We start from the raw sequence: 27,516 nt of genomic DNA, 5'->3' as shown, positions 1-27,516 counted from the left end.
GACCAAGGGCAATAGAAAGTTTGGGAATACCCCTCTCAGAAATCGAATAGTGTGGCTAGTTCATTTGTGCATTTAGCCAACATTTATTGACCATTAGCAACACTTTAGGCATGGGATTAGATGCTGACTGTAAAGAGGACCTGTCGAAGTTCTTGGCTTAGTGAGAGAGGCAGGATTGAAACCTCCTTAGTGGTTCTATGAGAGGGGTATGTACAAAGGAACAAGCAGAGAAGGCTTCACCGGGGGAAGAGGTCTTCACAGATGCAGAGAGAGGGCAGCGTGTGCACAGGCGCGGTGATGGCAATGTGAGGAACCGGCTTGTTGGGAATGGTGAGCAGTCCCTTTGCGCTGCAGCAGCTGGGGCTGGAGACAAAACGCAGGAGCAGAAAAGGAGAGGCGCACTGGGGTCAGATACTGAAGATGCGTGGGTCTTTTTATGAAATTGACATTTAATCTCAGAGAGTAGACAAAGGGACCCAGAAACAGGGTCATGATTTTTAAAACTACATTCTTTATGTTTTAGGTATGTCTGTAAAACAATTGAAAGGATAAATTAGAGGAAATAGAGGCCGAGGTCAGGGATACTGTTGCAGTTCTGTAGGCTGGAGATGGTGTAGGCTTGAACTGCGGTAGCGAAAATGAGGACAGAAATAGATTGAAGACGGAATTGAAGATTTCATGACAAACTGAGTACAGAGGGCAGCTCTGAGGTTTCTGGCTTGGCTGTAGAGGTGGATAAAACGAGAAACGCAGGGGGGACTACTGTTTGGGGGAGAAGTTTAGTAATGTTTGGGGCCTGTTATAATTGAGATGCCTGAGGGACACTGAAAATGTCTAGCGCGTGGTTGGAAATCTGGATCTGCATTTAAGGAGAGCACGGAAGGCTCGAGGTCCTGGGACTCAGCAACATGTAGGTGACAACTGAGGCGATTCTCAGGGTGAATGTGAAAAATGAAAAGAGGGCCGAGGATGGAGCATGGTGACACCCACATTTAGAAGGCAGGCAAGCTGGAACCAGGAGCCAGCGCCAGAGTGAAAAGGAGTCGTCAGAGAGAGGAGGGGGATGGGTGAGACCCAAGTAAGAAATCACAGCAGGAGAGTTTCAGGAGCACTTCAAGAAGGGGGGTGTGGGGGACTTCCCTGGCAGTCCAGTGGTTAGGACTCCGAGCTCTCACTGCAGGGGGCACGGGTTCATCCCTGGCCGAGGAACTAAGATCCTGCGTGCCATGCGGCATGGCAAAAAAAAAAAGAGGGTGTGGTCAGCAGTGACAATACAAAAAAGAGAAGATCTGGCCGCCTTAGGAGGGGAAAGGAGAGCTGCTTCATGTAAAGAAAGTGAGGTGATTTGGGGCACAGTAGGAGTAAAGATGCCTGAGTATACGCAGGGTGTCCTGCAGCTTCTCTGTGAAGTAGGAGTGAAGGTCGTCTTCAGTCAGGGTAGAGGAGGTAGGTGAGGGGCTTGAGAAGAGAAGGAAGAGTGGCACAGATGTTCCGGGAGAGGGGAAGGGGTGGGGGGCGACTGGAATGGACTCGACACCAACTCCAACTTGCTGACGATAATCTGATCTGGAGAGGGGTCGTCTGTGGGTAGTTCTGTGGCAAGAGCCCTGCGTATGCTCAGAGTGATGGCACTTCCGGGGGAAACTCACCAACATCGCCCTTGCGTTTCTGTGTTTTCTCTCTTACAGTCGGGACAAGACGGGTCATCCCAGCGGCCTACACCCACCCGCATTCCTATGTCAAAAGGTATGAAAGCAGGAAAGCCAGTAGTGGCAGCCCCAGGAGCAGGAAATCTGACCAAATTCGAGCCTCGAGCTGAGACTCAGTCTATGAAAATAGAGCTGAAGAAATCTGCAGCCGGCAGCGCTACCTCTCCTGGAGGGGGGAAGGGCTGAGGGCAGTGGCGGAGGGGGTATGTCGCGCAGATGCTACTGCTGCCGTCTGTTCGTGCCAACTCTCTACATGTACTAATTTAAGTTTTCGATATCCTGTTCATAAAATAATCAACTAATAGCCACGTGTCTTTCCTATTTTGTGGATTTGTTTTGATCCTGGGGAACAGAACTAACTAGCAAAACTACCGTGTGCTGTGTGCTTTGCGGAGGATGCTGGGCCCGAGGCAGGGCCTGACTTCTAGACCCAGTTTTGCTTCTAGAAAGTGGACCCGTTAGTTAAATCAGTAAGATCTGGGGGCTGGATCACAGCCTCTCCAAAGCCGGCTCCTAATTGTTAATCAAATGTAATAGGCTTTGTTCCACCATCATTGATTTTTCAAAAACTCTTTTATGAAATAGGAAATAGGTTAACAATGGTCATTGGCCTCGATCAGATTCCAAATTTGCTTCATGTGCTGGAAACAAACAAACAAACAAAACCCCCAAAACAAAACCCATCTCCTAGTTATCACAGGGCCTGGACCTCTAAGGTTTTGCAAAAACAAAAGCCTCTGAGACGATTTCAGGAAACAATTTGAATGTGAAATAAAATGGAAACGAAATATGGAATACTAAAAACAGAGTTTTACTTATTTGTGTGAGTGTGTATTGTAAAGATTTTGGAATTTTAGAACCGTTAATGTCAGACTCATGCTCTATTCAAGTGTGCAACGGATTTAAATTGTGGAGCAGTTTGAATAGAGCTGCCAAATGGCCCTTTATAGCTCAAGAGAGGTTGTAATGGATAGAAAATAGCGGACAGTAAATTTTGATACATTGTTGCCAAGAAATAAAATGACATCATGCATAGCTTAATTGAATTGAAACATTTTCACAGTCAAGTGTGGACTTGACTTTGCAAGTATAGGACCAGTTCATGATTGTGTGTGTGTGTGTGTGTGTGTGTGTGTGTGTGGTGTGGTGAAGTGTATTATTATTACCTGTGTTTGTATCATTGTTAATTTTCAGCATGTTTTCATAAGCATGAAGAGTGTGTGAATGCAAAATGCCAGCGTCCGTGAGAAGATTAAACGTGTTGACGTGGACTTGGTGCTTGGTAGTCAAATAACCACAAATGAGCTCAAGGCTGATAACCCCCAGCTTAGCATCTGAGGTCTCAGGTAGGCAGCACCTTTCTCGAAATCTTTGAGGCAAGTGGGTGAACTTTACAAATAACACAGTGAGTATTAAGTTACAGGTTGCTATTTTCTACTTCTAAATTGTGAGGGTTCCAGAATCATTTGAATAGTCCCTGCTCCTGATATTTGGTAAAAGGTAGATTTTTTTTTTTTAAAGATATATGATTGCTTTTTAGCCCAGGAGTCATCGTGCTTCATGGTATAGAGACTGTCCTCTGAGTTCTTTCCACACTGTTCTTCCGGCCCCTTGTAGAACTGGGGCTCAAATTGTGGATGAAGGAGATAGACCCCTCACAATATTCACATTTACTTAATCAGATCACTGTTGCCTACAGCTCAGTTCTCAGCAAATGTATTTTAAAATATTGAGCAACTATGGGAGACATGCCCTAATAATGGAATTTCAAGGCAGAAGGAGAGGGAGACTGAGAAAAAAAGACTTTATGAAATACGATTTTGAACAAGTTTAAACAAGAGATCTTGCCATTTCGAATACTGACTCGTGTTTTTTTGAAAGGGAATTTCCCCCCTTTTGTAAAGTGGACATGATCCCTTTCAGAAACAAGGACGCTCCACTGTTTTTCAAATGCCTCCCTGGCACTTAGGCTATTTAGTGTTACTGTACATGCTGTATTTGAGCAAACGGAGGTGTCAGGAGAAAGAAACACTGTGTTCTGTTTTATACTACCTGCCATTCTTCGGTGACCCTTATGTTAATCAAGTGTCCCTGCTGCTGTTTTGCTTTTTTACCTGCTCACACCATGCTTATGTCGGTTCTGCCCGGAAGCTCATTCCATCTGCAGGGAGAGGCTGTAAGGGCTTAACCGTGAGCGGGCAGGAAGTTTATACATAATCTGGATCTTGGAATACAGCCACCTGCAAAGGACAACCGCTAAGAAAACTTGGCGGCACGACACATACTCGCTTTTCAGAAATGATAGAGTGCAACTGCCGTGGCAGTTTTCCTTTGTAATTTCAGAACCAACTCCACATTTATTGGCTAGCTTTGTTTTCAACTGCATATTAGAAATGAAATCCACCGGGGATTGGAGATGGAGGATTGCATGCACTCCATCTCCGGCTTCTACGTGTGAGTATAATGCTTCTGGGATGCAGTTTCATGTGCTTTTGTAAGAGTGAATGGGATGAAAAAGTTAGAGTCTTTTCCCTGTCCTGAAACATAGTACTGTGTAGTGAAATAGCAGGGGTGTCACTAGGGCAGCTAGGAACAGCTGCTGTCAGGTCCCGTCCTGGGGAGGGAGGGGTGCCGTTTCCACAGATTTCAGTGTGACGGCTCCGTCGGGGGACAGGCAGGGCCCCATCCACACAGCTACAGAGGCAGCCCTGGTCTTACCCTCCTGAGAATAATTTTTGTGGGTTGGCTGTTTCCACATACTACGATGGTGGCCACATTCTATGCATGGTACCAGAAACATTCCAAGATGGGACACGGCCCAAAAGGTATTTATCATTTCTTGAAAATGACTATCCTGTCTAGGTCACCTGCTTAAACAGAGTCATTCAGTTTCTACTGGCATCTTTATTATATTTTCATTGAGGACAGGTGAACGGGGAGCATTTGGGCTGTCTGGAGATTTTAGGGTATTCATTAAGGGTAGGGTGTTACCAGATCTCTTAGTTGAATGTCTTTAAGAAAGAAGTGAAGACATAGCTTTGATGTGCAGTGTGGGAAGAGTATAATTTCAGGGAAACAAAAACCTGTCCAAGAATGTGAGATGCACAAAGATTTGAATTTCTCATTCCTTTCATAGATTTGGAATACTGGGGAGAGAGCAAGACTTTCCTGGTTGGGAAAACCCCAGGGATATTAGATGAGAAGGGCACGTTTATGTGGGCGGCAGGAGGGCAGAGAGAGAGAGAGAGCAAGAGGTAACAGGATGAGCACGGAGGGGGCTTCCCAGTAAACAGGAATGCATTATTCCCAAACCTCCCCAACCCAGCCGATGGTCAGTGCTTCCCCCCTACTTCCTCCTCCAGTCTCATCCTTGGTTATCTCCTCACCCTCTGCTCTTTCAACTTCTCCTTTTCACCTGTTACCTCCACATAGGATGTAAATATGCTCTGGCCTCTTCCGTCTCAGCACAGTTTTTCCTTCAGCCATGCAGTCCTCTATAGCTACTGCCCTGACCCCCTTCCTTGCCTGCCCAGTGGAGCCACTGACACAACGCTCGGCCTTTTCTGCCTCCACTTCCACTGTTCCCGTTGATTCTTTAATTATTCTTTACTTTTGTGAAAGTAACTCATACACAGTTAAAATACAAGCCAGTGCTGAAAGACAATGAAAACAACTGTTCCTCACCTCACCCCCCCCCTTTCCAAACTCAGCTCTACTCCCTAGAGAAAATTATTTCTCACTCTAAATTGATAAATTTTGGATGTCTTTTTCTTCCCATTATTGTTTTGACGTTTGAGAATTTAGTCCTCTTACATGTCTCTCCCCTTCCCTTTTCCCCATCCTCACAATATGATTGCATCACACATTTTTTGATACATCAGCAGCCAGCAGCCAGCATGTTTCATGTTCATATGTTTACAGTGTAAGTTTAAATATTGTTCCCTGCTGAGCCAAGTAGTCTACTATGATTATGTTTCCTTCCTCTTACCGTGTTCCCCCTTCAAAAGAATAATTGCTTTAATTTTTCATCTGCTTGCTTTTCTATGTATCTGTATTTTTTCCAAATGCTCCGATAGATCTACCAAACACATATGAGTAATTTTTCCAAACACTTAAGCACATCAGTTTCATACTTTTCCCTGGAAGCCTTACTAGTTCAACCCTCTGCTTCCCCACTTAGTCTGGAATGGTGGTCCTTTACACCTGCTGTTCAGCTGTTGTCCTATTGCCTACATTGAATCCTCTGTTTCCTGGAGTTCTTATCTTCTACTTCTTTTGCTTACCTGTTTGTCTGTCTGCCTATCTATCTATCTATCACCTATCTATCTATCTATCTATCTATCGAAGCTCATCTTCCAGTAGTTTCTACGGAGAAAAATCCTCCAGTAACCTTCCTGAGGCAGGCTACCTGCATTCTGGGAACACATCAGGGAGATGAAGTGGAGAATCTCACAGTTTAGGCACTCCCTTGCATTCAGCCCATTTTGTATGTAGGTCCAGAACTTGTTAGGTCAGTGTTTTCAGGGAATAAACCCCGGATCTCTGTAAGGGTGAAAGTAGGGTGAGGCTATGCTCCTCTCCCTCTGTGCCTGAGACATCTAATCTCCTTCTGATTCCTTGAACTTCTCTGACTGCCCTGCCTCAGTCTCCCTTGCTGGCTCCTTATTGTATGCATGCATTTTTTTTTTATTGAAGTATAATTGATTTACAATGTTGTGTTCATTACTGCTGTACAGCAAAGTGATTCAGTTACACATATATATACATTCTTTTTTTAATATTCTTTTCCATTATGGTTTATCACAGGATATTGAATATAGTTCCCTGCGCTCTACACTAGGACCTTGTTGTTTATCCATTCTATATATAAAAGTTTACATCTGCTAATCCCAGCCTCCCAATCCATCCCTCCCCCAACCCCCTCCCCCTTGGCAACCACCAGTCTGTTCTCTATGTCCCTGATTCTGGTTTTGTTTCATAGATAGTTTCACTTGTATCATATCTTAGATTCCACACATAAGTGATATCATATGGTATTTGTCTTTCTCTGTCTGACTTACTTCCCTTAGTATGAGCATCTCTAGGTCCATCCATGTTGCTTGTGCATGCATCTTAAGGGTTGGTTTTCTCCTCACCTTTTCAAAAGCCATTTGCCTGCACTACATGCTCATTCTGGTTACTTTATTCACTCCCATGGCTTCAGTTATCTCCCATATGCTGATGACGACCAAACCTCTATCTCCAACCACGCACTCAACGTGGCACTGTACATCTCCAACTCAGTTCGTCTCAAAGCCATTCTCAACAACCCTTCCAGCCCTCTTCCAAGTTTTTTCCTTCTCCTATAATTCTCCACCTCAGCAGGAACGTCCTGAGCTACCCAGTCCCTCAAGAAAGCCAGACGCCACTTCAGGCCCCTCCTTCCCCCTCGCCCATCAAGGAGACTCATTCAGCAAGTCTCTCATACCCCTGTCAAACCCCTGACACCTGAGGCAGCTGCACCCACATCTCCATTTTCCCCGTCACTGCCTGAGTGGAGGTTCTAACTACTTCTCATCTGGATGACTCTAATACTCTCCCAACCGATCCCATAATCTCCAGCCTCAACACTTCCTGATTCATTTTTCATTTTGTTTGTCAAAGTGCAAGTTGATCATCTCACTCCTCTATGTGAAGCCCTCCCAAGCTTCCTTGCTATCCACAGCATTCAAGGCCAGCTCCCTGGTGTGGCACTCAAGGCTCTGTGATCTGGCGCCCTACCTCCCCACCCTCCCTTTCCCTCGCCTGGACCCCCACCCCCAGGCCCACAGAACGCCTTGCACAGTGGCCAGATCACCTTCCCTTGACTTGCTCAACTTGTTTCTTCTCCCTGGGTTGCCCTTCCTCCAACCTTTCCTTCTGGTGGTTCTGTCCTCTGTTCAAAATCTCTTTTAAGAACTTTGCCTCCATGAACAAGACAAGCCATTATTTCAGAATCTAAGCCGGGGTTTAAAGCCTGTCATTTTTAACATTTTTACAGCAAATGCTGTAAAAAAAAGTTGGTACTTACTGTAGAGAAAGAAAACCAACAGTCAAAGGATGGCTGGGAGTTGGAGAAGAAAGAGGTGTTCTTGCTTCCTCCTTAGTCTGCAATAGAAACCTGCGAGAATGATATGGAGGGCGCTGGCACATCATGCGTGAGAACACAGAGGGAGAGAGGGAGCAGAATTAGGGGAAATCCGGGTGCTGCCGTTCTGGACGGTGTAAGTCACTGCTGTTTCCCTCCAAAGGCACCGTGGCAGGTGATGGGTGCAAAACGGCCAGCAGTCCTGGACTGGGGAGTTCTCGCCTCTGACGCTATCACACGTGTGGAGAGCTAAGGGGGGCCTGGGAGCTTCCTGCGAAGCACAAACATACTTGAGTTATTTACGAACGGCTCATCCTCTCTTACTCCCCCAGAGGAGCATGAAAGCACTTCAGGAAAGAAAAAGTTCCAGGTGATCTGTCCTGCTCTTCAGTTTCACGAAGGACCCTCTGAAAGACATCAGAGAGGCTTCTGTTTTAAGGGATCAAACACCACCACCCATAAGCAGGTTTTAGATTGAGGATAGATATTAAGGCGAACATGGAGAGAAGGTGGATTGCTGAACAACGGACTAGATTCCTGACATAGGACTGACCAGGAGATCAGAGGAAGGCTCTGTAACCTTTGGCAAACCACCTTACCTTGGCTTATGGCTTAGCATTCAGCTATGATCTTTTATGATTCTGGCATTCCTCCCTAGAGTGATAATATGAGACGCTTCACTCTTGTTCAGTGAGCCACTTAAAAGAGTCTGCCATAATGCTTTTCCTAAGAACTAATAATTAATTGCTTATCTGGTAAAAGTAGTTTTGGCCTCTCTACTTGTGCTAATATTATGTATGTGTGATGGACAGAATTGCAAAGCCAAGGGCTGTTTAGAAATGAACTAGACTTTAGAGGCCAAGAAGATAATTATCCCTATTATTAAAGATGAAAACAAAAACAAAACAAGAAAACCCCCAACGCTTAGAGTGTCTCATTATCTTATTAATGATGAAGCCAGAGCTTCAGTTTCTCCCAGTACCTTATTCAGGATTTCATACAAGTAAACTACTTCAAGTGAGCAAAGTGTATATTCATACATAGACTAAAAATACCCGCGCAATGGGCCAAAATAATATTGCCAAAGGATTTGCGATATTGAGCTATCTACATAGAAACCCTGTGTGTCAAAGTTCTCATAACAGCAATTTGATGAACATTATCCTTATCTAAAAAACACAATGCCCTTCTCAATTTTCACACATAATGTTATATTCCATGCTATCCTGTGACCAACCGTAGACTTAGATCAACCTAAGCTGATCTCAGCATCTAGCATCTAACACCTGTGTCTAAAAAGTAGAACCTGAGCACGCTTGGCTCAGGTACTTAGCTATTTTTCCACCATTTAGTTTTTATTTATAATTAATGTTATCTATGGGATAACTAGTTCCAATTTGCTTGTATCTGGGGGAACAGTAATCTGTGTGAGAGGTAACAATTAGTTTGCCTGAAAAAAAAGCTACCAATCATAACTGCGATGATTGGTAACTCCTGCAACCTGGGGGGCGGGCGAGGGGAAGATTTGGCCTGATGATGGAGTGGAAAATGTTTTGTAAGGAAGCAAATAAACTCTTAGGTGGTTGAGAAACCTCAAGAGAGTTTGTATCATCCGATTCCAAAGTTTCCTGAAGCAAATGACACAACTGATTAGCGGAAGTATTTTTAATTAGCCGAGCTGAATCCAAAAGAAGAATACAAGTCCAAATCAACAGAGGAAGTTTATTGGATTTCCTATTTAAAACAGATGTTTTATCAGAACTCTGAATAACGTCTGAATTCACGTGATAGTAACAGGACTGAATACTGAAGCCGTTTCTTAAAATGAACCTTAGAAGTAAACAATATCTAGGCACTCCTACTTCTAAAAGGTGTAGAGAATGCGGATATTTTTGCAGGAGGATAAATGCCCCTGCAGGCAGCAAGGTCAAAGCTGGGGTTTGGTAGCTGGTGGAGAAGAAAGGCATAGCCCTAAGCCAGTGCCTCGCTCTCCAGGCAGAGCTCCTGGGAGTAGGAGCCATGGAACAGGGGAACAGGCCGTATGCCAGCCAAATTGATGCAGAATCCAACAGGAAATGTTTTCTGTAACATTGGTGTGCAGTTTCCTGTGAATAAAGCAGCCCTCCTTTGCTGATGCAAAGTCCTGCTATAAATTGAACTTTTGCTCTGCTTTGTCTTCGGTATATGAATTTGGAGCCCATCAAAGTGATGTGATCTCATTTACTAGAGTTGATTTTTAAAATTCAGAGCTCAAGAGTCCCCTTGAGGCTCGGCAGGGCATAAACATAGGCACTGCTCGGGAGGAAGGCACTGACTTTGCAGGGAATACATCTTTCTTACTCCACAGCCAAGGGGTTCTCCTGGGAGGAATCAGAATTCCAGTTTGTTACCAGGTTGCCCCACTGTAGCACTCAAGAGACATTCTCCCCCAGATTTCTCCCCAAATCCTGTCTTATGTATACAACTTTGGATCTCAAGTCATCTGGCTGGCCAGTAGTTTTGGGGATACCACCCAAGTAGGATAAATGAGTCATCTTTGTAAGGTCAGAAATCAAGTGTAATTAGGAATTGATAATACGTTAAACTTCCTTTCCAGGGAAGTTATCTAATAGCTAGTGTAAAAAAAGAATGAATTCATTTCACAATAATATTATGAAAACAATGTATTTAATGTGTTACCTGAAGCTTCTCAAGAAAAAAACCTTCAAGATAACACTTGAGAGAAACATATAGAGGAAAAAGTGCTTTGGTCAACTGTTAATATAAAAATATATGTAAAAATCCAGTATCCCATGTACATATGCTGATTAAGATTTAGAGGGTTTTTTTCTTCTTACAGTTAGAAAAATGGAAATTGTTATTAAACATCTACACAACAGAGGGCCCCAAATTTAAATGCTTCGCTATTTTGAGTTTGCTGATAGAGGTGGTAATTAACTGTGGCTTTGGTCTCAATCTTCCTCATATATTCTACAGATTACTAATGTCAGAAAAGTGGTATCTGTAAAAAGAGTAAAATTTAGATTACAGAATTACATCTGATTGTACTTAGGTCACCTTAGAGGTCCCAAATGACTTATTTGGGTCTTATTCTGAGATGAAATGAAGACAGAGTAGTAGATGGAAAAAGATTTGCTCACTGACTTTGTAACTTCAATAAAATCTATAACATTATTTTATTGTACTAAATCATAAAAAAAAAAGGAAGAGACTTGGGAATTCAGTCTTTAAAAAAAAAGCGCACAAATAATGGCATTAATCCCCGAAGCATTTTTATTTTATTATTACTTTTGCTGGCAACCATTAACTCCCTATGCATCAGATAGTTTTGCTGTGTCATAAGTCACCTCAAAATTTAATACCTTAAAACAACCTTTTTTATTTCTCATAAGTTTGTGTATTCGCTGGGTGATTCTTATCTGAGTCAGTTTACAGATTTGGGGAAAACATAGATAATAAGCAAACATAGATTTAACAAATATGCTTAGTAAGTTTCAAATGATAGAGCCACTATCATATAGATCTTATCTCACTGTCTTTAGAAACAAGATGAAATATGTCTCTATGATAGAGCCACTATCATATAGATCTTATCTCACTGTCTTTAGAAACAAGATGAAATATGACTCTATGTTATAAAATAAAATAACTTGGGCTTGTTTGACTTAAAGTAAATTTTATGTACATAAATATTAAACCCCATCTTTTATTATTGAAGTTGAATAAAATAAAATAAACTCTCTTATTTGGCATTGTCAAGTATTTTTGAGATAGTCTTTTTAGTAACATAATCTGATTAATAGCATTAATATATATATCATGCATGGATTACCAGTTTGCTACCTTAAAAATAATAATAAGATGTAATGGTCCAACCAAGACATTGTTTCTATGTATGTACTCTTGCCATATGTATTTTCACCAAATACTAATTCTGAAAAGCTATTATTATTTTTTTTCTAAATTGGAGTATAGGTGACTTACAATGTTGTGTTACTTTCTACTGTACAGCAAAGAGAATCAGTTTTACATATACGTATATCCACTCTTTTTTATATTCTTTTCCCATATAGGTCATTACAGAGTACTGAGTAGAGTTCCCTGTGCTATACAGTAGGTTCTTATTAGTTATCTATTTTATATATAGTTGTGTGTATATGTCAATCCCAATCTCCCAGTTTATCCCTCCCTCCCCCCTTCACCCCTGGTAACCATAAAATTGTTTTCTACATCTGTGACTCTATTTCTGTTTTGTAAATAAATTTGTTTGTACCAGTTTTTTAGATTCCACATATGAGTGATATCATAGGATAATTGTCTTTCTCTGTCTGACTTACTTCACTCAGTATGACAGTCTCTAGGTCCATCCATGTTGCTGCAAATGGCACAACTTCGTTTTCCTTTTTATGGCTGAGTAATAGTCCATTGTATATACATACCACATCTTCTTTATCCATTCATCTGTCAATGGACACTTAGGTTGCTTCCATGTCCTGGCTATTGTAAATAGTGCTGCAATGAACATTGGGGTGCATGTATCTTGAAAAGCCATTATTATTACGGAGACTATAAAATGCTAGGATTAGGAGAAGGCAACTCTAGGAATTTAGAGGTTTGCACACTCAAGGGGAGAGAAGAAGGTACTGTAGTAAAAAAATATTAGCCCTGCCAGGGATTTGAGAGATGATTTCTGATACCCTCATTTTGTAATGAGGAAACAAAGGCACACGCATTCTGAATTACATCTACAATAAGAACAATTCTAGATTTCTCTCTTTTAAATGTATGTTTCCTATGATCTCTTAAGGGAGGAAAATGGGGAAGATAATTCTATTAAGGAGGTTTGAGACCTACGTCTTTTCCCTCTTTGAAACCCACTATAGAAATTTTTAAAAAGAAAAAGTGTTGAGTGGGAAATAACATTTTAATGTGAGATCCTGATTTTTACCTGCATAATATTTTATTTAGTGTTTTTAGTTTTTACCTGAAGGTTTTGATACAATTTTAGGCCCTGAAAAAATTTGAGGCTAGAACAATTTTCCAAAGATAAAACGAGATAATGATTTTTATGGGTTTCTGGTACAGTAAAAAAATCATACCTATGTCTTAAAAGCTTTTCAAAACCTTCATAGCTAGTTATTATTAAGTATATAAAACATTTATGTATTTACTTTATCTGTTTTATCCCAAATTCAATTCGGAAAGGTCAAGGGAAGGAATGGAAATATCTCCACCTAGTGGTCAGTGTGAAGTAAACCTCTAGGTCTATGACATAATGAGTTTTAATTAATGTTTACTTAGATATTAATTATCCATGTTAAAAAAATGTAAATAGTAAGAATTTGAGACTAACATGAAAATACTAGGTGGAAATTTCCTTACGCTGTTCATAAACCTTGACATTAGTTGACCGGGAGGTAATACATTTTTCAGACAGAGAAACCATTTGAGGCTTAGTTATTTCTTTCCTCTGCTCTTTATCTCAGCAAAGGCAGGGCCCTGCTTCATTTTGCTCACCAATGTAGTTCCATGCCCAGCACAGTGATGGGCATGTAGTAGGGCCTCCATGGCATAATGAAAAAAAAGATGATAAATGTTCACAAAGGCATAAAGGTTAAAAGTGAAATCAATCAAATAAATATAAATATTACTCATTGTGGCTGGTACTGTTCTAATTGTTATTTCTGAATCTATTTTTATTTACTTTCATAAAAATGAATTCAGATTTAAGAGCATATGCAGAATTATGCAAAAAGCAGCAGTCAGAGACAAAAATGAGTCATCTGTATTTAGTGACTTTTTGGGAATAATGAATATTTCCTTATTAAAACTCAAATCTACACCCATAAACAAATAGAAGTATGTGACTATCGTTCAGCACAGAAATCCTAGGCAATAGTCTGGTTTCCACTATGGGGCTTGTATATAGTAAAGACTGTCTTTGTGTTCAGTGCTTTTCTTGGGGAAAATCAATCGAATATGGTTAGAATATTAGACATGGTTTCTAAAAAGCTTCAAGAATTTAGGGGTAAAGCTCCTATGTCAATATAAAGAACTTACCCAAGAATAGGAAAGGTCTGCGGGAGAAGCTATTGGGCTCATGCACCTATTTTTGTTTGTTTTCTTGTTTAACACCTATGGTCTTTTAGTGAAATGATTTGGTATTGACCCTCACATAAACTACTGATTTGAGTCTCAGTTTAATTGAAAATGCCGTATCTTTCTTCTCTTTGTAGAAAGCATCATCATACACCAGTTACGTATGAACTCCAGATGAAATGGTAAACCGAGCACACACTGGGTGTGTGTACGTCTTCTGAATCCCTGTTGAATGGATAGTATTTCTCCAGCTCTCCACCATCACTAAGGTCCTCTATGCTACTGATCAGGACTGGAAATAATTTTCTACTTCCAGTGAATTTTTTTGAGGATACAAATGTAAAAACTGAACATGGTGTTGCTGACAAAATAAAAATACGTAGCATGAGAGCAATTCAATCTTTATGTCGAAATAAATTTCTCTTCCTTTGGCAAAGCTTTCAGGTCCATGGGCACATGCTGTGTAATTTATTTTTATAATACACTTTGTAATGTGATTTTTTACTAAAGTGTTTCCTTTTTCATAGTCTATGGCACATGTATCTGTAGAATACACTGTCAGTTCTTCAAAGCATGGGTATTGGTGCATTCAAAATGGTAACCTATACTTATTTTCTTTCATCAGCTTGTTATTTCTGAAAAAAAAAAAAAGTACAACACTCTACATATTTCCTGGGGTAAATTCAAGAGGTAAATGCAAAGCAGGAGATTCTGGAAAAGGTGTTATTATTGTTTGTACAGTGCTGTGGTTCTGATCATGGTTCAACACTAACAAATAACACTGACTTAAGAGCTTAATTTTAAATACTTAAGCCAGTTTTTAAAGTTGCTCTTTCTAGTGTTCTGTGCCCAAAACCCTGGATGAATTGGGTTTCGTATGGAACAAATTAATAGAAGGAGCTGTATGCGTTTAACCAGTAAGACTTACAGGGACATCCTCTACTGACAGTTCAATTATATTTGTTTGCGTTGTTTACTTATATGTACAGGACTTATAATAAGGACTGTGATATCAGGATATTTCTCACAATCTACCCAAATGAAAGCCTGAAAATAAACACTGACCTAGATGCTATCAGCATCTTTTTAAAATATGGTAGGAGAAATCCCAAGATAGATAACTTTTTTTTTCTTGATAGCTAGGATTTGGACAGGTTTTCATAACCACATATAGGTTAGAGAATATATTCTTTAAAGGTTCAAAGCAAACATACATTACTCAAATCTCAGTGTCAGACCTGCTGTTGAATTTAGGTTTATGTGAAAATATGCATCAGAAATCTACTTGAAACCCTAATAGTATAGGTTTTTTTAAAAAAAGACTTTGTTAATATGGACATGTTTTCAATAAGGTCTTTAAAAAGATAACTGAAAGATAACTGAAGAGTTGACACATTTTCTAGGTGCAGAAATCATGCCTCACGTCACTTTACTGAGATTAAAGGAAGAATGCTTCTGAGTGTCACAAGGATAACTAGAAAGCACACAAGTAATACTATTGGCCCATTTCTCCAGTCCACGGCTTTATCCAGGCTCCTAAGGCCACAGAGGGAAATCCACACTGAATCTCTGGAACAGAAATATTAGGTTTTAAGGTATACCTTGTGGAATTAGCAAATCATATTCAGTAGCTATTATAAATTAAATAACTATATTTTATGTAAAATTAGTTTTGATTTTTGTAAGTAAAAGAAATGCTACAGTAGGTTTGTCCTAGCATGAATGATTGTGAATGCATCACAGACCTACAAGGCTTTCATTACTGATTAAGAAAACTAGAGTGTGTATGTGTGAAGATTTTAAAAATTGTTATGGCTTTTGATTTCTGAAAATGTTTCTGAATTGTAAAGACAATTTCAATGAGAAAAGGGTTTTATTTAGTATTGTTGTATTTTTTGATTCACAGTTAAGTTCCCTATTTGCCAATGCTTATACTTCTTATGGCAAAAATATTCTGATCTATCACAAACTAGCATCTGAAACAAGTAACTTTCTGAACATGTGGGAATTTTATTACACTAAGAGTGAACAGGCTAGAGGATAAAGCTTTAAATACTTCTTGACTTTAATTTAAAATATTACAAAAAATTTATATATATTTGGACCGAAAGTTTTTATTCCTCCTGCATTTATAATGAAATTTGGTACTTGCAAAGCAGAGTGAGGGTGATGGTGTGATCCAAGTCATTCAGATGGATACAGAGCTCTTTTCTTCCTCTGCTATGGTTAAATCCTTTCTTTAAACTCTAATGGAATCTGAGTGACAGATGAGTAAAATTAACCTAAATTAATTAAAAAAAGTCTTGAAATAAAATAATAGAATATTAAAAATTAACAGAAAATAGAAAACACCAAATAGTCATATCCTTATCTAATGAATAAACAAACAAGGTCATAAATAGTCATATTCCAATATCAACATCCAATTGAAAAAATTGCCCCCCATGTGCAATCCTGGCACCATCCCAGACTCACATAATTTCTATATTTTTTATCATAAGCAAATCTCCAATCATCAGTATGAATGAGAATCAGTTTTGAATGGAATAATTAGGTTTTCTGAAATATAGTCATAATCAGTGTTTCCAGGTTAAGGCATATAATTGAACTAATCCATTATGTTGCCCTTTTCTTTTTGATAGGAGAATGTTTTTTGAGGGTATCTTCTACAAAGATTTTTTTTCAAGTATGTCAAAAAATATTAGGGTTTGATGAAGTTAGTGGTAGAGGAAATATTCCAGATATTAGATGCCTGGAATGGTCACAAAATGTGCAGAATGAACTGCATCTTAGGACCACCATTTGAAAAAAAATCATGGTGTGGAATATCTAGCTTAAACATTAACAGAGACACCAACACTATTGAAATAATTCACAGCTTCTAAAAACCAGTGCGAGGAGTAAATGGTGTATCAGACAATGCATTTAATATGTCTGTGCCTTTTCTATTTATACTGTGGTTGAATTTTCCTGGAAATAAATAAAAAACATAGCAAAAGTAGGGTGTGTTCATGAATTTGATGAGCAACAATTCTAAAAACAACAAAAATGCAAGATGAAAGTTTAAAAAAAAACATATCTGGCATCTGAGGCCTATACGCCCCTCCGGACTCCAGTGTTTACGCCTCTGCTAAAAATACTAATTAGAAGGCAAAAAGGAAAAATGACAAAAATTGTTGTAACAAGTTCATAAAAATTGGGAGAGTTTCATGGAATTAATTTTGCTTAGTGACCACTAAAATTTTATTTTCTTAAATTTTCAGCATTTACTCCATAACTAAATGATGAAAATTGTGTTTGTTACTTACAGAAAATGCTGTAGATTCATAAATTTACACAGAAATGTTTATTAGGTGCCATGACATGATTCATTTATTTTCTGGTGTTGTTTTCTTTTTGTTTGTTTATGTTATTTGGGTAATTTTACCTCACCATTCACAGATTTTGTTATTTTAACAATTCAGATCTGTATTTATTTAGATTTTGCTTTAAAAATATCAGATGTTAGCTCTTCCAATATAAGAGACTTACAATGTGATCAGGTATTCTTAGAAGTCTTGCAAGGTTTAATGGATTTTCAAAAGCAAAAGATTGCATTGAAAAATTTTGGAGCTACATTCTATTTTCACAGCATTCTCAATTTTGTTTCCTTTAAGTTTTATTAAATCCATGAGAAGTTTATTATTTTTCACTACAGCCGAGTGAATTTATGGATATGTACTTGTTTTTTCTATGAATGTAATATCCTACTTTCAGTTCTTGACAGGCTATTGAAATTATTTAACCAATTAAGACATTCTCTGTGTTATTTCCAAAGCCAACTGTGTTTATCAAAATCTCACCAGAGTGAGAAAAATAACAATTGTGGTATGAAAGCATTGTGCAATATTCTTTTTTGAGTTGGAACATAATATTCATCAAATTAAAATCATTTAAAATGATTATTCAACCTTCTTTTTTACTTAAAATTGTTTGCTTTAAAATAGTTTTCCCTTCTGCATTTTGTATTTTCTTTAAAATATGGTGTTTATCACTGTGAATATGCAGAAGCGGTACAGCAGATCTGCCAAAATGAGAGACGCTTTTCCTTGGAGTTACATCATAGTTTGATGCCTTAGTGAGATGAACACTGTAAGACACCAAGAGACGCAGCTGGTTGCAGGGTTTCCCTCGCCCCTTTAGCCTCCCCAAATGCTTTGTCCATCAACATTCAGATATTTCCCACTGCGTTCCGCTGTCAGTCTAAAGGGAGATTACTCAGTAGAGTGAACGCTCCTGAGGTTTTCCAGCAGCCCTCAGCCAGCCTCTACATTGGCAGTTGGGTAATGGTTTCAGTAGAGTGTGCTGGGAGTGACTGTGGGGTTGTGCTCTGATCTCTTTTATTTGTCAGCCTTGTGCCGGAAATGGTGGTCCATTGCCATAGCCAATCCAAATGTATCTTTGCCTTACTGGGGACAAAGGAATGGGTTTCTCCTATTATTTAAAGATACACATATCCAAAAAGCAGGCAAGGCTGATGTCTACCCAAAGATGCCTTCCACAGGAAAGGTGCAGATGTTAGGGGTCTTGCCCATAATTGCAGCTCTTTGGCTTCTCTTCTTGGAGGAGTGGAGCACTTTGGGGCACATGGTTTAAGAGCCCTGGCCAAAAGACTGTTATTTCATGACTTCCTGGGAGAAGGGGTCTCAGGCTTTCCATCAAATACGCTCAAATGGATTTGAGTCTAGCCTTTGAGTCCTGGGCTAGAGTCACTTTTAATGAGGACAGGCTTTTCCCCCAGGTAGAGAAACCGGAGCAACTTCTCTGGGCCCCATGTTTGTTGGCAATAGGGCACACTGCACCAAACGCTTTTCTTTTTCTTTTTCTGAATGTCATTAAAGTCTGCTTTTGTAATTTGTATTCAGTGAATCCCAAGGAACGTATGAACAATGTCAAACACTGAGGTCTGTCTTCAGCTGGGGCAACACTAGTGACTGCGTGGTTCCAGGCACAGCAACCTGGTCCACAGATGATGGTAGGAACCCAGTTCCCTGCAGTTCCCAGATCATTTTTTTTTTAAAGATAATCAGTCCTCCTTTAGTTTTCCCTGGTATTATTTCCAGCATCTCTTTCAGAGATAAGTATCTCTAAGGATAAAATAATTTTCTTCTTTCTCTTCAGGAGTCCATTTGTCCCATTCTGCCTTATACTGACCGGCATTGGTGTAAAATGCTGCCTCCCTAGTTTGACTGTAAGCTTCTCAGAGGCAGGACTTGCATATTCCTCACAGTGAATAGAATATACTGGATAAATGTTTGCAAAAGGCAATATAATTCCTTCTTCCAACTGCTCTGTCTCCTAATCTTCACAGAAGTTTTCCATGACCATAAACACATACTCAGTTTTGGTCTTTCTGACTCTTACTCCCATTTCTTTCTCCTCCTTGAGAACAAGGTATATGGATAGTCAAAATGGCAGGGTGTTTTATAGGCACTTAATTATTGACTCCTAATCCCAAAGTGTTGCTCCTTCAGCAGGGTGTTCTGTGCCAGATCTTCCTCACCAAATTGCCCTGCCTGGTGATTCTACCCTTGCAGAAGCCTCTGTACCCATTGAAGGTTTCAGATGCAGAGTATCTGGATTTAACAAGAGAAAACTCTCAATAATCACTGATTCTAAGGGAAGATATGCTCTCTGCAAGGACAAAGGGCCCTTATCATCAGATCACCAGATGGTCTGTGCTATCCTAACAAGAGAGTTGTGGTCAGTCATTTTTGATTCACAAAGAGGCTAAGCACCGGTTCCCACATAGAGCACTGGTGCAAGTAGGCAGTGGGACAAATGGAGTACATAAGCTAACAAACTGAGCATCTCCCCGAAGTGGAAGGAACCGGAGATCTCTGTTTCTAGGGCAATGGCAATCTGCTAAGATCTTGCTTGAGAAAAAGGACATGATCAGCCAGGGTATACGGTTTTGCAAATTATTAATAATAAGTGTAGTATAAGGTTCAACTTTCTCTACGTCCCTTTATTTTTGAATCTCTTCTCTCCTGGGTAGAGAACCACAATATCACTTAGACCTGAGGACCAATTTCCTCACAATTTAGTTTTTGACATCATAAAGAGGATAAGGTGTGGTACCTCCCCAGACCCTCTACAAGTCCCTGTGCACACATTTTATATGGCACTGACCTCATTATATTTCAATTGTTTGTTGGCAAATTGTCTTTCTCATGGAGTAAGGAAAGTTTCTTTCCTCCATGGCCCCTCCCTTTTTAAAAATAATTTCACTGTTACACATGTGTCGGTTGGCTGTCAAACAAGAAATTGCAACATCGTATTTGAAAGGAAGACCTTACCTATAATTGATGGCACCTGTAATAGATAAATGATGGAAAACTATATGCCATGGTATGTAATTGACTGAGGTTCTATACAGTGGAAGTTATGAAGTCTGAGGTCTCATTGGAGTTATGTTCTTTCATTTAAAGAAAGTGTGGAATTATGAGAAATGAAACCTTATTTCCTTCCCAAAACAAAGTTCTTAGACTGTCTACTAAGGAATTTTGGTGTCATTGTCTTTCCTCTAATGAGATTAACCATTAAAATATCTTGCTTGACTTGTATTTCTGATTACTGACTGTGGTTATTTGTGAACTTGCAAAATCTTCATCACAACACCAATGACCTCAGGCTAATCAGACAGTCTCTCAGTGTGAGAACAAAAGGATTTTCTTAAATGCCTAACTGAAAAAGTTTAATACACTACATAAAAATCAGGAAAAGGACAACTTTAAAATCAACTTGGATCAATCTCTGATGCAATAAATACAAGAAATCAAATTTATTATACAGTAGATGAAAAATTAATCAATAGTCAATCTAAGAAAAAAATGGTAAATTTTATTTGAGCCAATCTGAGGATTATAACCTGGGAGACAATCTTTTAGAAAACTCTGAGGACTGTTCCATCTGTTAGAGGTCAAAGTACAGTCACATAAGTTTTTGAGACAAAGGGTTATATGTCAAATGATGTACAGTATTGCCAGTTTATACAATCCAGATCTGCTCGTACAAAGGGAGTAGTGGATCATCCTGACCCTTTACAAGATTAAGAGGGAAGCTTGTTTTCTAAGGAAGTCTGATTAATGCAGATGCACAACACACACTGAAGGGGAGGGAGGAGGCCCAAACAGGCAGAGAAAAATTTTATGTTCAAATTTTTCTTGTCTTGCCATAAAATATGAATTTTATTTCATCAATTTCCCCTTTTTGATCATTAATCTTTGGATGGAAAGCATTAGGTGATGAAACATTTGGTCCCTTGATGCCAGGATGGTTGCTTACATGCCCTGGGTCTATCATGTCCCTTGATGTTGGGTCTTAATAGTCTGGTTCTTTCTTTCCTTTCAGGGGGTTGTACTAGTAAGATGTCTGGCAAGAACTAATAATAAATTCCAAGTTGTCCAGTAGGACTTATGCCAATTTTACCTCATATGTGCATTTTGCACATTCATTAATTTATTGAGAACTGTGGATGTGATCAGTAGTTTCAAGTTGTCTAGATATCATTATCTTAGTAGAAGTAGGTAATATACAGCACAAAAGGGGCAAGAAGCTGCCAATTTATAAGTTACACAAACTGTAATCAAAATTGCCAATAGAAGTAACAAATGTCATTACGTAAATGTTTCAGCCAAGATCCTTCTAAATCAAACCATTTTCCTAATATTCTCCTAAAATGGGAAGAGGATCATTCAGAGCAGAAATTTGATTCTTCATATGTGTCATAAGATGAGTTACATCAGAAGACACATCAGGTATAAAAACCCAACATTCAGTATGCATTATATCACAAGTTCCCCCTTGGGAAGCAGTTAGAATATCAAGGACTATGTGATTTTGTAAGACCACTTTCCTCCTTATGGAGACTTCAGAACTGAGCAAGCTATTGGTTTGATGACTATCATTTAAAGTTTGCTCAGCAAATTTTGTTAAAGCTACTATGTGATTAATGATATCTTCTATTCCAAGTAAAGAAATGAATACACTGGCCAAATGGTCATACCATTGGAAAACTGATTGAAACCCAGCATGCTCACATTAAAAGCAGATTGACGGGGGCTGTTTCCAAGGCTACACACAGGTGATCTTGAGCCCAAAAGAAACCAACTGTGCATCTTCCCAACCAACCTGGGGAGAGCCAAGGCCATAAACTTGTTCCACAAATCCATTGGTCCCATTAGGAGCAACCCAATATTTAGCATCTAATGAAGAGGAGTATTCATGGCCAGGTTCAGAGGAGGTGTCATTAAATTGGCCAGGTAAGAAGATCCCACTTGGTAATATTGGCAGTAATGGCAGCTTGCATGGTTTCTTTCTTTTAAACTAAAATTTCTAAGGACCATCCAATTAGAGCTTTGGAGAGGAGAAAACTACCAAGGTAATCTAGGAGTACAGGAAGTAGGTAATTGGCCACAAATTAAAAAAAGCAACTAGATTAATTTTTTTTTTTGAAACTTGCAAATGAGTGAGCCCAAGGAATAAATACATTTGCTTCATAAGCAAAATACAGTCCTGGTCCAGTATCTTGGGTCAGCTGTCTACTTCAGATGTCATCTTCATTCATCTCGTCCTGATCTGGTAGTGCTGGTCTAAGTTAGTCAAAGTTGGGTGTCAGAAACAGGATTGCAGTTTATTCAGGAAACAAGGCCTAATATGGCCCCCTCCAACTTGGCTGTAGAGTCCTTTATCTGATGTCTTTTCTGGTATGCATAATCTTGTGGTTGCAGGTCATGGGGCATCTGATCTTCATCCAAAGATAGATTACTGTGATAAGCTTCAGAAACAAACTTCACAGTAATGCAACATAGAAACTAGGAGCCATCTGAGAAAGCACGTCATTGGTAGTAAATATAAAAAACCCTCAAAGACCTAGAATTTAATGTCCACTGAAACATAATTTTTTTCTCTCTAAAATTATCGTTATTTCTATCAAATGTAGCCAAATTAAGACTAATTTATTTGCAAAATAATTCTGGTTTCAATAAATTTGGTCTAATTATTTACACAAGTGTAATTGATCATATAGGCTCTTTTAAGTTGGCTGTGCTGGAAATTATTATATGGAATCTCAAATTAAACTTTTAAAAGGCATCAAGGCCGGGAAAGCCATGTCAAGGGCTTGCCATCGGATTCTGCCTGCAACATCTATAGACTCCAGTGTATTCCTCTCTTCTCAAGGTCCCCAAAATATCTCGAGATTCCTGCACCTGCCAGGAGGTGGTCTTTCTTATCCACCTGATAAGGCTGCTGGGAACCTAAGAGTCTCCAATTTCTGGAGAGAACAGGTAGAGAGAAAAGATAAATGTTACAATTCCACTTATAAAGGTATAATTTACCAAATTGCTATAAGTTATAATTATAGCTTGAGGGGAAGGGTTTCCTTATATCTGGAAAACACAGATTAAACACCAGTAATATTTCAGATAAAAAAACAAAAAAAATTATAACCCTATTCATCAGCTCCCTCAGTCCTATGTAACTAATCCCTGATCTTAATATTCTGTTAAGAGTTCTATGAAGCCATCAGCTTTTCCATGAGAACTGTATAATTTCTTACCCAGTTCAGCAGTATGATCTAAAAGTTATCAGAAGCCTGTATTTGTCAAAAAGTCCTTTCTATGAATCTTCTTGAAGACAAAGCATTTCTTTCGCAAAAGCATTAGAGTACAACAATAACTATCTATAAATGACAAAAGACTTAAAAAGACAAGGTTAAATATCTGATTACAATGCAGTTGACAAAGAAAGCTGGTTATTGTTGAGGCAAACAACATTTAGGTAATAACTAGAATTATTACTGATAACATTTTACTAGGACGTAGTCAACTTTTAGAAATTTCATATAATCTCTAGGACATTCATAATAATGACATTTACCCATACAATATAACCTAAGAAGGTTTATTAGCACTCATTGGACAATGTTTGTCATGTAATTTAACATACCAAATAAGTCCAATTAGTTTAATATCTTTCCTTGGTAAGGAGAGAAAACAATTCTCTTGAGATGTTCCAGGGGCCCTTTAGAAAGCATCAAAGGTAGCTACAGGTCAAACAAATTTCAATTAGAATTTGATCTTTGGGAAGTTTCAAAAATATCAAAAAGGTTTCAAAACACTTAGTCAAATAAGATCATAGGTCATTGTGGATCAATACTTATTCGCTTAACCAAAGTAACAATAAAAGATTTCAAAAGCTAATAAAGTTATAACACATAACTTAAAAGGTAAAGAAACTTTACAATCTGCTATCAATCTGTCATCTCATTTACATTCGATTTACTTAAAAGGTTCATCATTCAAGTTATTTTTCTTGTTGACAAATATTGTAACAGGAATAATAAGATCTTATTTGACTTCTGGTAAACCTAGCTAGGTACAATAAAAGTATTATACTTAATGCTGATGACTCTAAAGACATGTCTGCATTAATTAAACTGACAACTTAAACTTGTTTTCATGCATTAATCATTAATCTTAGATATTGTGATCTTGAAGTTCATTTGGGTTAGTTTTTTTTTTTTTAATATTTCTGAGCATAAAAGCACTTAATTTTCTTCAAGCCAATTAAATAGAGCTCTTTTACAAATTAATTCTGGCAATACTACACGTCTACAACACACATATACAGATAATGAAGTGGAGGTGAAAAAAAGTTAGGTGGGTAAAGCAGCTACTACGATGGCAGAGCGCAGGAAATGGAAAGGAACTGGAAAGATATCAAGGCATCTAGAAAAGTCATTTCATCTATTTGGACCTCATCTGAAAAGGTACGTTTTAGATTAAAAATCTAAGGAAGTTTTCAGTTCTACAAGGGTTGCCAAACCTCCCAAATTCAGGTTTGGGCGTCCGATGTGCAGCCAAAACCAACCACTGAGGCACTGGTGTGCGTACGTAGAGAAAGGTTTATTTCATTTAGCCGAAGTGAGAAGACTAGAGAGCAAGACCTCTCGGCTCCACCTTAACAAAGAAGCTAAAGCGGGGAGTTTTATGCAGTTAGGGGGCAAGAGAGAGGAGGCTTCAGGGAACTGAGGGGGAAATCTGTTTCTTCAGTCTCAGAAAACACCTGGTGCAGCCAGACTTCTGGGTGGCAGCAGCTGGTCGTATCTTCCTTAAGGTCATCCATTTCTTCTGCAACACAAACTCATAAATTCTCCTTGTGACCCTGGAGTTACCTCCTCCTGCCTGACCAAGAAATAGTACTTCTGCATCTAAAAGTTATATCGTGAGAACAAGTGGAGCTGGGCAGGCAGCAGGCGGTCAACATGTGTGAGCAAACAAGGTCTAATCAGAATTTAAATTGTTTGATTCCAGTTGCTAAAATGTTAGAGGGTACTAAAATCACAAGGGGCCCGGACACACAGGTCTATATTTCAGTCAAAATGGACTTTTTATAAGAAAAAAAGAGACAAGGAGTTAAATAATCTTTCCTATGAACAAACAATACTAAAGAAAAAGGAAACAGTGTATCAGAAAAAGTATATCATGATCACTCAGATCACTAGAACAACAATAAAAACCTGAAAGCAAAATAATTGACCATCCTCACAGAAAGCTGGAACAGCAAACCACTTAAGCAACTATCACATTTAGCGGGTATAATGACGTAGGCGGAAATGGGGAGAGAAAACTTGCCTTATGCTTTATATTTTTGCATTATGCCTGATGTTGTTTATATACATTTACCAGTCAACGGAACTTAGCAAAACGCTTCTCCATTAACTTTGATAGGTGAACGTTTTCCACTTGTGCCTGAGGTTGAAAGGAAATTTACATAGATCAAAACAACATATAGACCTACTTATGTTACCAGTGCTGTGCTAAGAATTTGAGAGATAATGACATCACGTAAGAAAGTGAGTTATCTGCCAGATAAATATTAGATTGGCTCACCTCCTGAGACTTGCAGTCATTTGGAAAATACATTTAATTATAAATTATGAGGCCCAAACACTCTTTTAGTTCCCCTTCCCTTAGCTCACCTTCCAAAAGGAGTAACTATAGACAAAGCCTTAAAGAAAATACATGTTGGGTATTTTTTTCAAATGATGTGACTTACTCTCTGCTCTGGATTTCAAAGATGCCAATTTAATGTGGGTTATATATAATTAAAATAATTTTTTTTACAAATATATACTTATTGCAGAAATTTTGGAAAATACAAGATTGCAAAGTAGAGAACAAACATTCTCCATCTGGTCACTGGAGGTTACCACTATTTCCTTTTTAGTTGGGCTTCATACTACATACCTATGCTACTTTGGTATTATGATTTAGTCACTTTTTGTATCATGAGTATTTCCTTGGGTCATTAAATACTTGGTAGTTTTAAAGTGTCTGCACAGAATCTTATTTTATGATAATGCCATACTTTGTTGAGGTTTTTTGAATTATCCAAAGTAAAATAAAGAACTGGCTATTGAAAACTGGCAGTTGTGTAGCAGTTGAATAATGCTGGTTAGCCGTTAAGGCGGCGTGTTGCAGCACAGAGTGCTTTTGGCTGTTTCCTGTTTTCTCCTGATTGCTCGTGTGTAAAGATGCCTGTCGTGCAGAAACAAATGGCTGTCCAGTTTATTAAAATGCCTGACACCTGCACTTCCAGTCACCTGGGCCTTGAATATAAATAACGGAGCACACAGCGAGCACATCTAGCGATGATAAATACACCTTTTATTTTTCTTCCTCTCCCCCCCAAAAATGGTAAATCTGATCATCTTCACATATGAACTTAAAATATGGAAAATGTTAAGGAAGCAAACAGATGGCTCGTAACTTTGTAAGCACTTATGGTGTATCTTCTTGCTCATGAATATTCTGTACTATAACCATTGTTTCTGTAGTTTAATTAAAATGTTTTCCTGGTGTTAGCTTTAAAAAAAAAAAAAAGTAAAATAAAGAGCTACAGCTTATTACAAAAGACTTCTTAACGAACTGAATAGACATTTTTCCAAAGAAGACATACAGATAGCCAACTGGCACATGAAAAGATGTTCAACATCGTGAATCATCAGAGAAATGCAAATCAAAACCACAATGAGCTACCACCTCACACCTGTCAGAATGGCTATCATCAAAAAGACCACAAATAACAAATGTTGGCAAGGATGTGGCGAAAAGGGAAGCTTTTTGCACTGTTAGTGGAAACGTAAACTGGTGCATCCACTGTGGAAAACAGCATGGAGGTTTCTCAAAAAATTAAAAATAGAAATACGATATGACCCAGCAATTCCACTCCTGGGTATGTATCTCCCCAAAATGAAAACACTAATTTGAAAAGATACATGCACCCCTGATGTGCACAGCAGCGTTATTTACAATTATGTTCCAAGCTATAGACAACCTAAGTATCCGTCAACACATGAATGGATAAAGTAGAGATGGTATATATAAAATGGAATACTACTCAGCCATAGAAAAGAATGGAATTTTACTATTTACAACAACATGGACGGACTTGGAGGGTATGTTGCTAATTAAAATAAGTCAGACAGAGAAAGACAATACTGCGTAATATTGCTTATATGTGGAACTTAAACGATAGAACAAACTAGTGAATATA

At 38.7% G+C, this 27,516-nt stretch overlaps 1 protein-coding gene across 2 annotated transcripts in view; it reads left to right on the top strand.

Annotated features, from left to right (window-relative positions):
• FILIP1 (filamin A interacting protein 1) overlaps nucleotides 1-20,519 on the top strand; it is a 197,820-nt gene extending 177,301 nt beyond the window's left edge. Inside the window, exons 7-8 of one of the 2 annotated variants that reach the window (XM_082405046.1) lie at nucleotides 1,689-1,746; nucleotides 14,052-20,519. In XM_082405046.1, coding sequence (XP_082261172.1) covers nucleotides 1,689-1,746; nucleotides 14,052-14,092 — 99 coding nt within the window. In that variant the 3' untranslated portion in view covers nucleotides 14,093-20,519. Of the gene's footprint in view, nucleotides 1-1,688; nucleotides 1,913-14,051 lie in introns of both variants that reach the window. The other variant, XM_082405045.1, reaches the window with a different exon arrangement.
• Nucleotides 20,520-27,516: the final 6,997 nt, after the last annotated feature.

The sequence above is a fragment of the Balaenoptera borealis genome (assembly GCF_965194805.1).
Source record: "Balaenoptera borealis genome assembly, chromosome: 9".
In the NCBI taxonomy this organism is placed as follows: domain Eukaryota; kingdom Metazoa; phylum Chordata; class Mammalia; order Artiodactyla; family Balaenopteridae; genus Balaenoptera; species Balaenoptera borealis.
The sequence above is the reverse complement of the archived record's forward strand: the minus strand, read 5'-3'. Positions and strand labels throughout refer to the sequence as shown.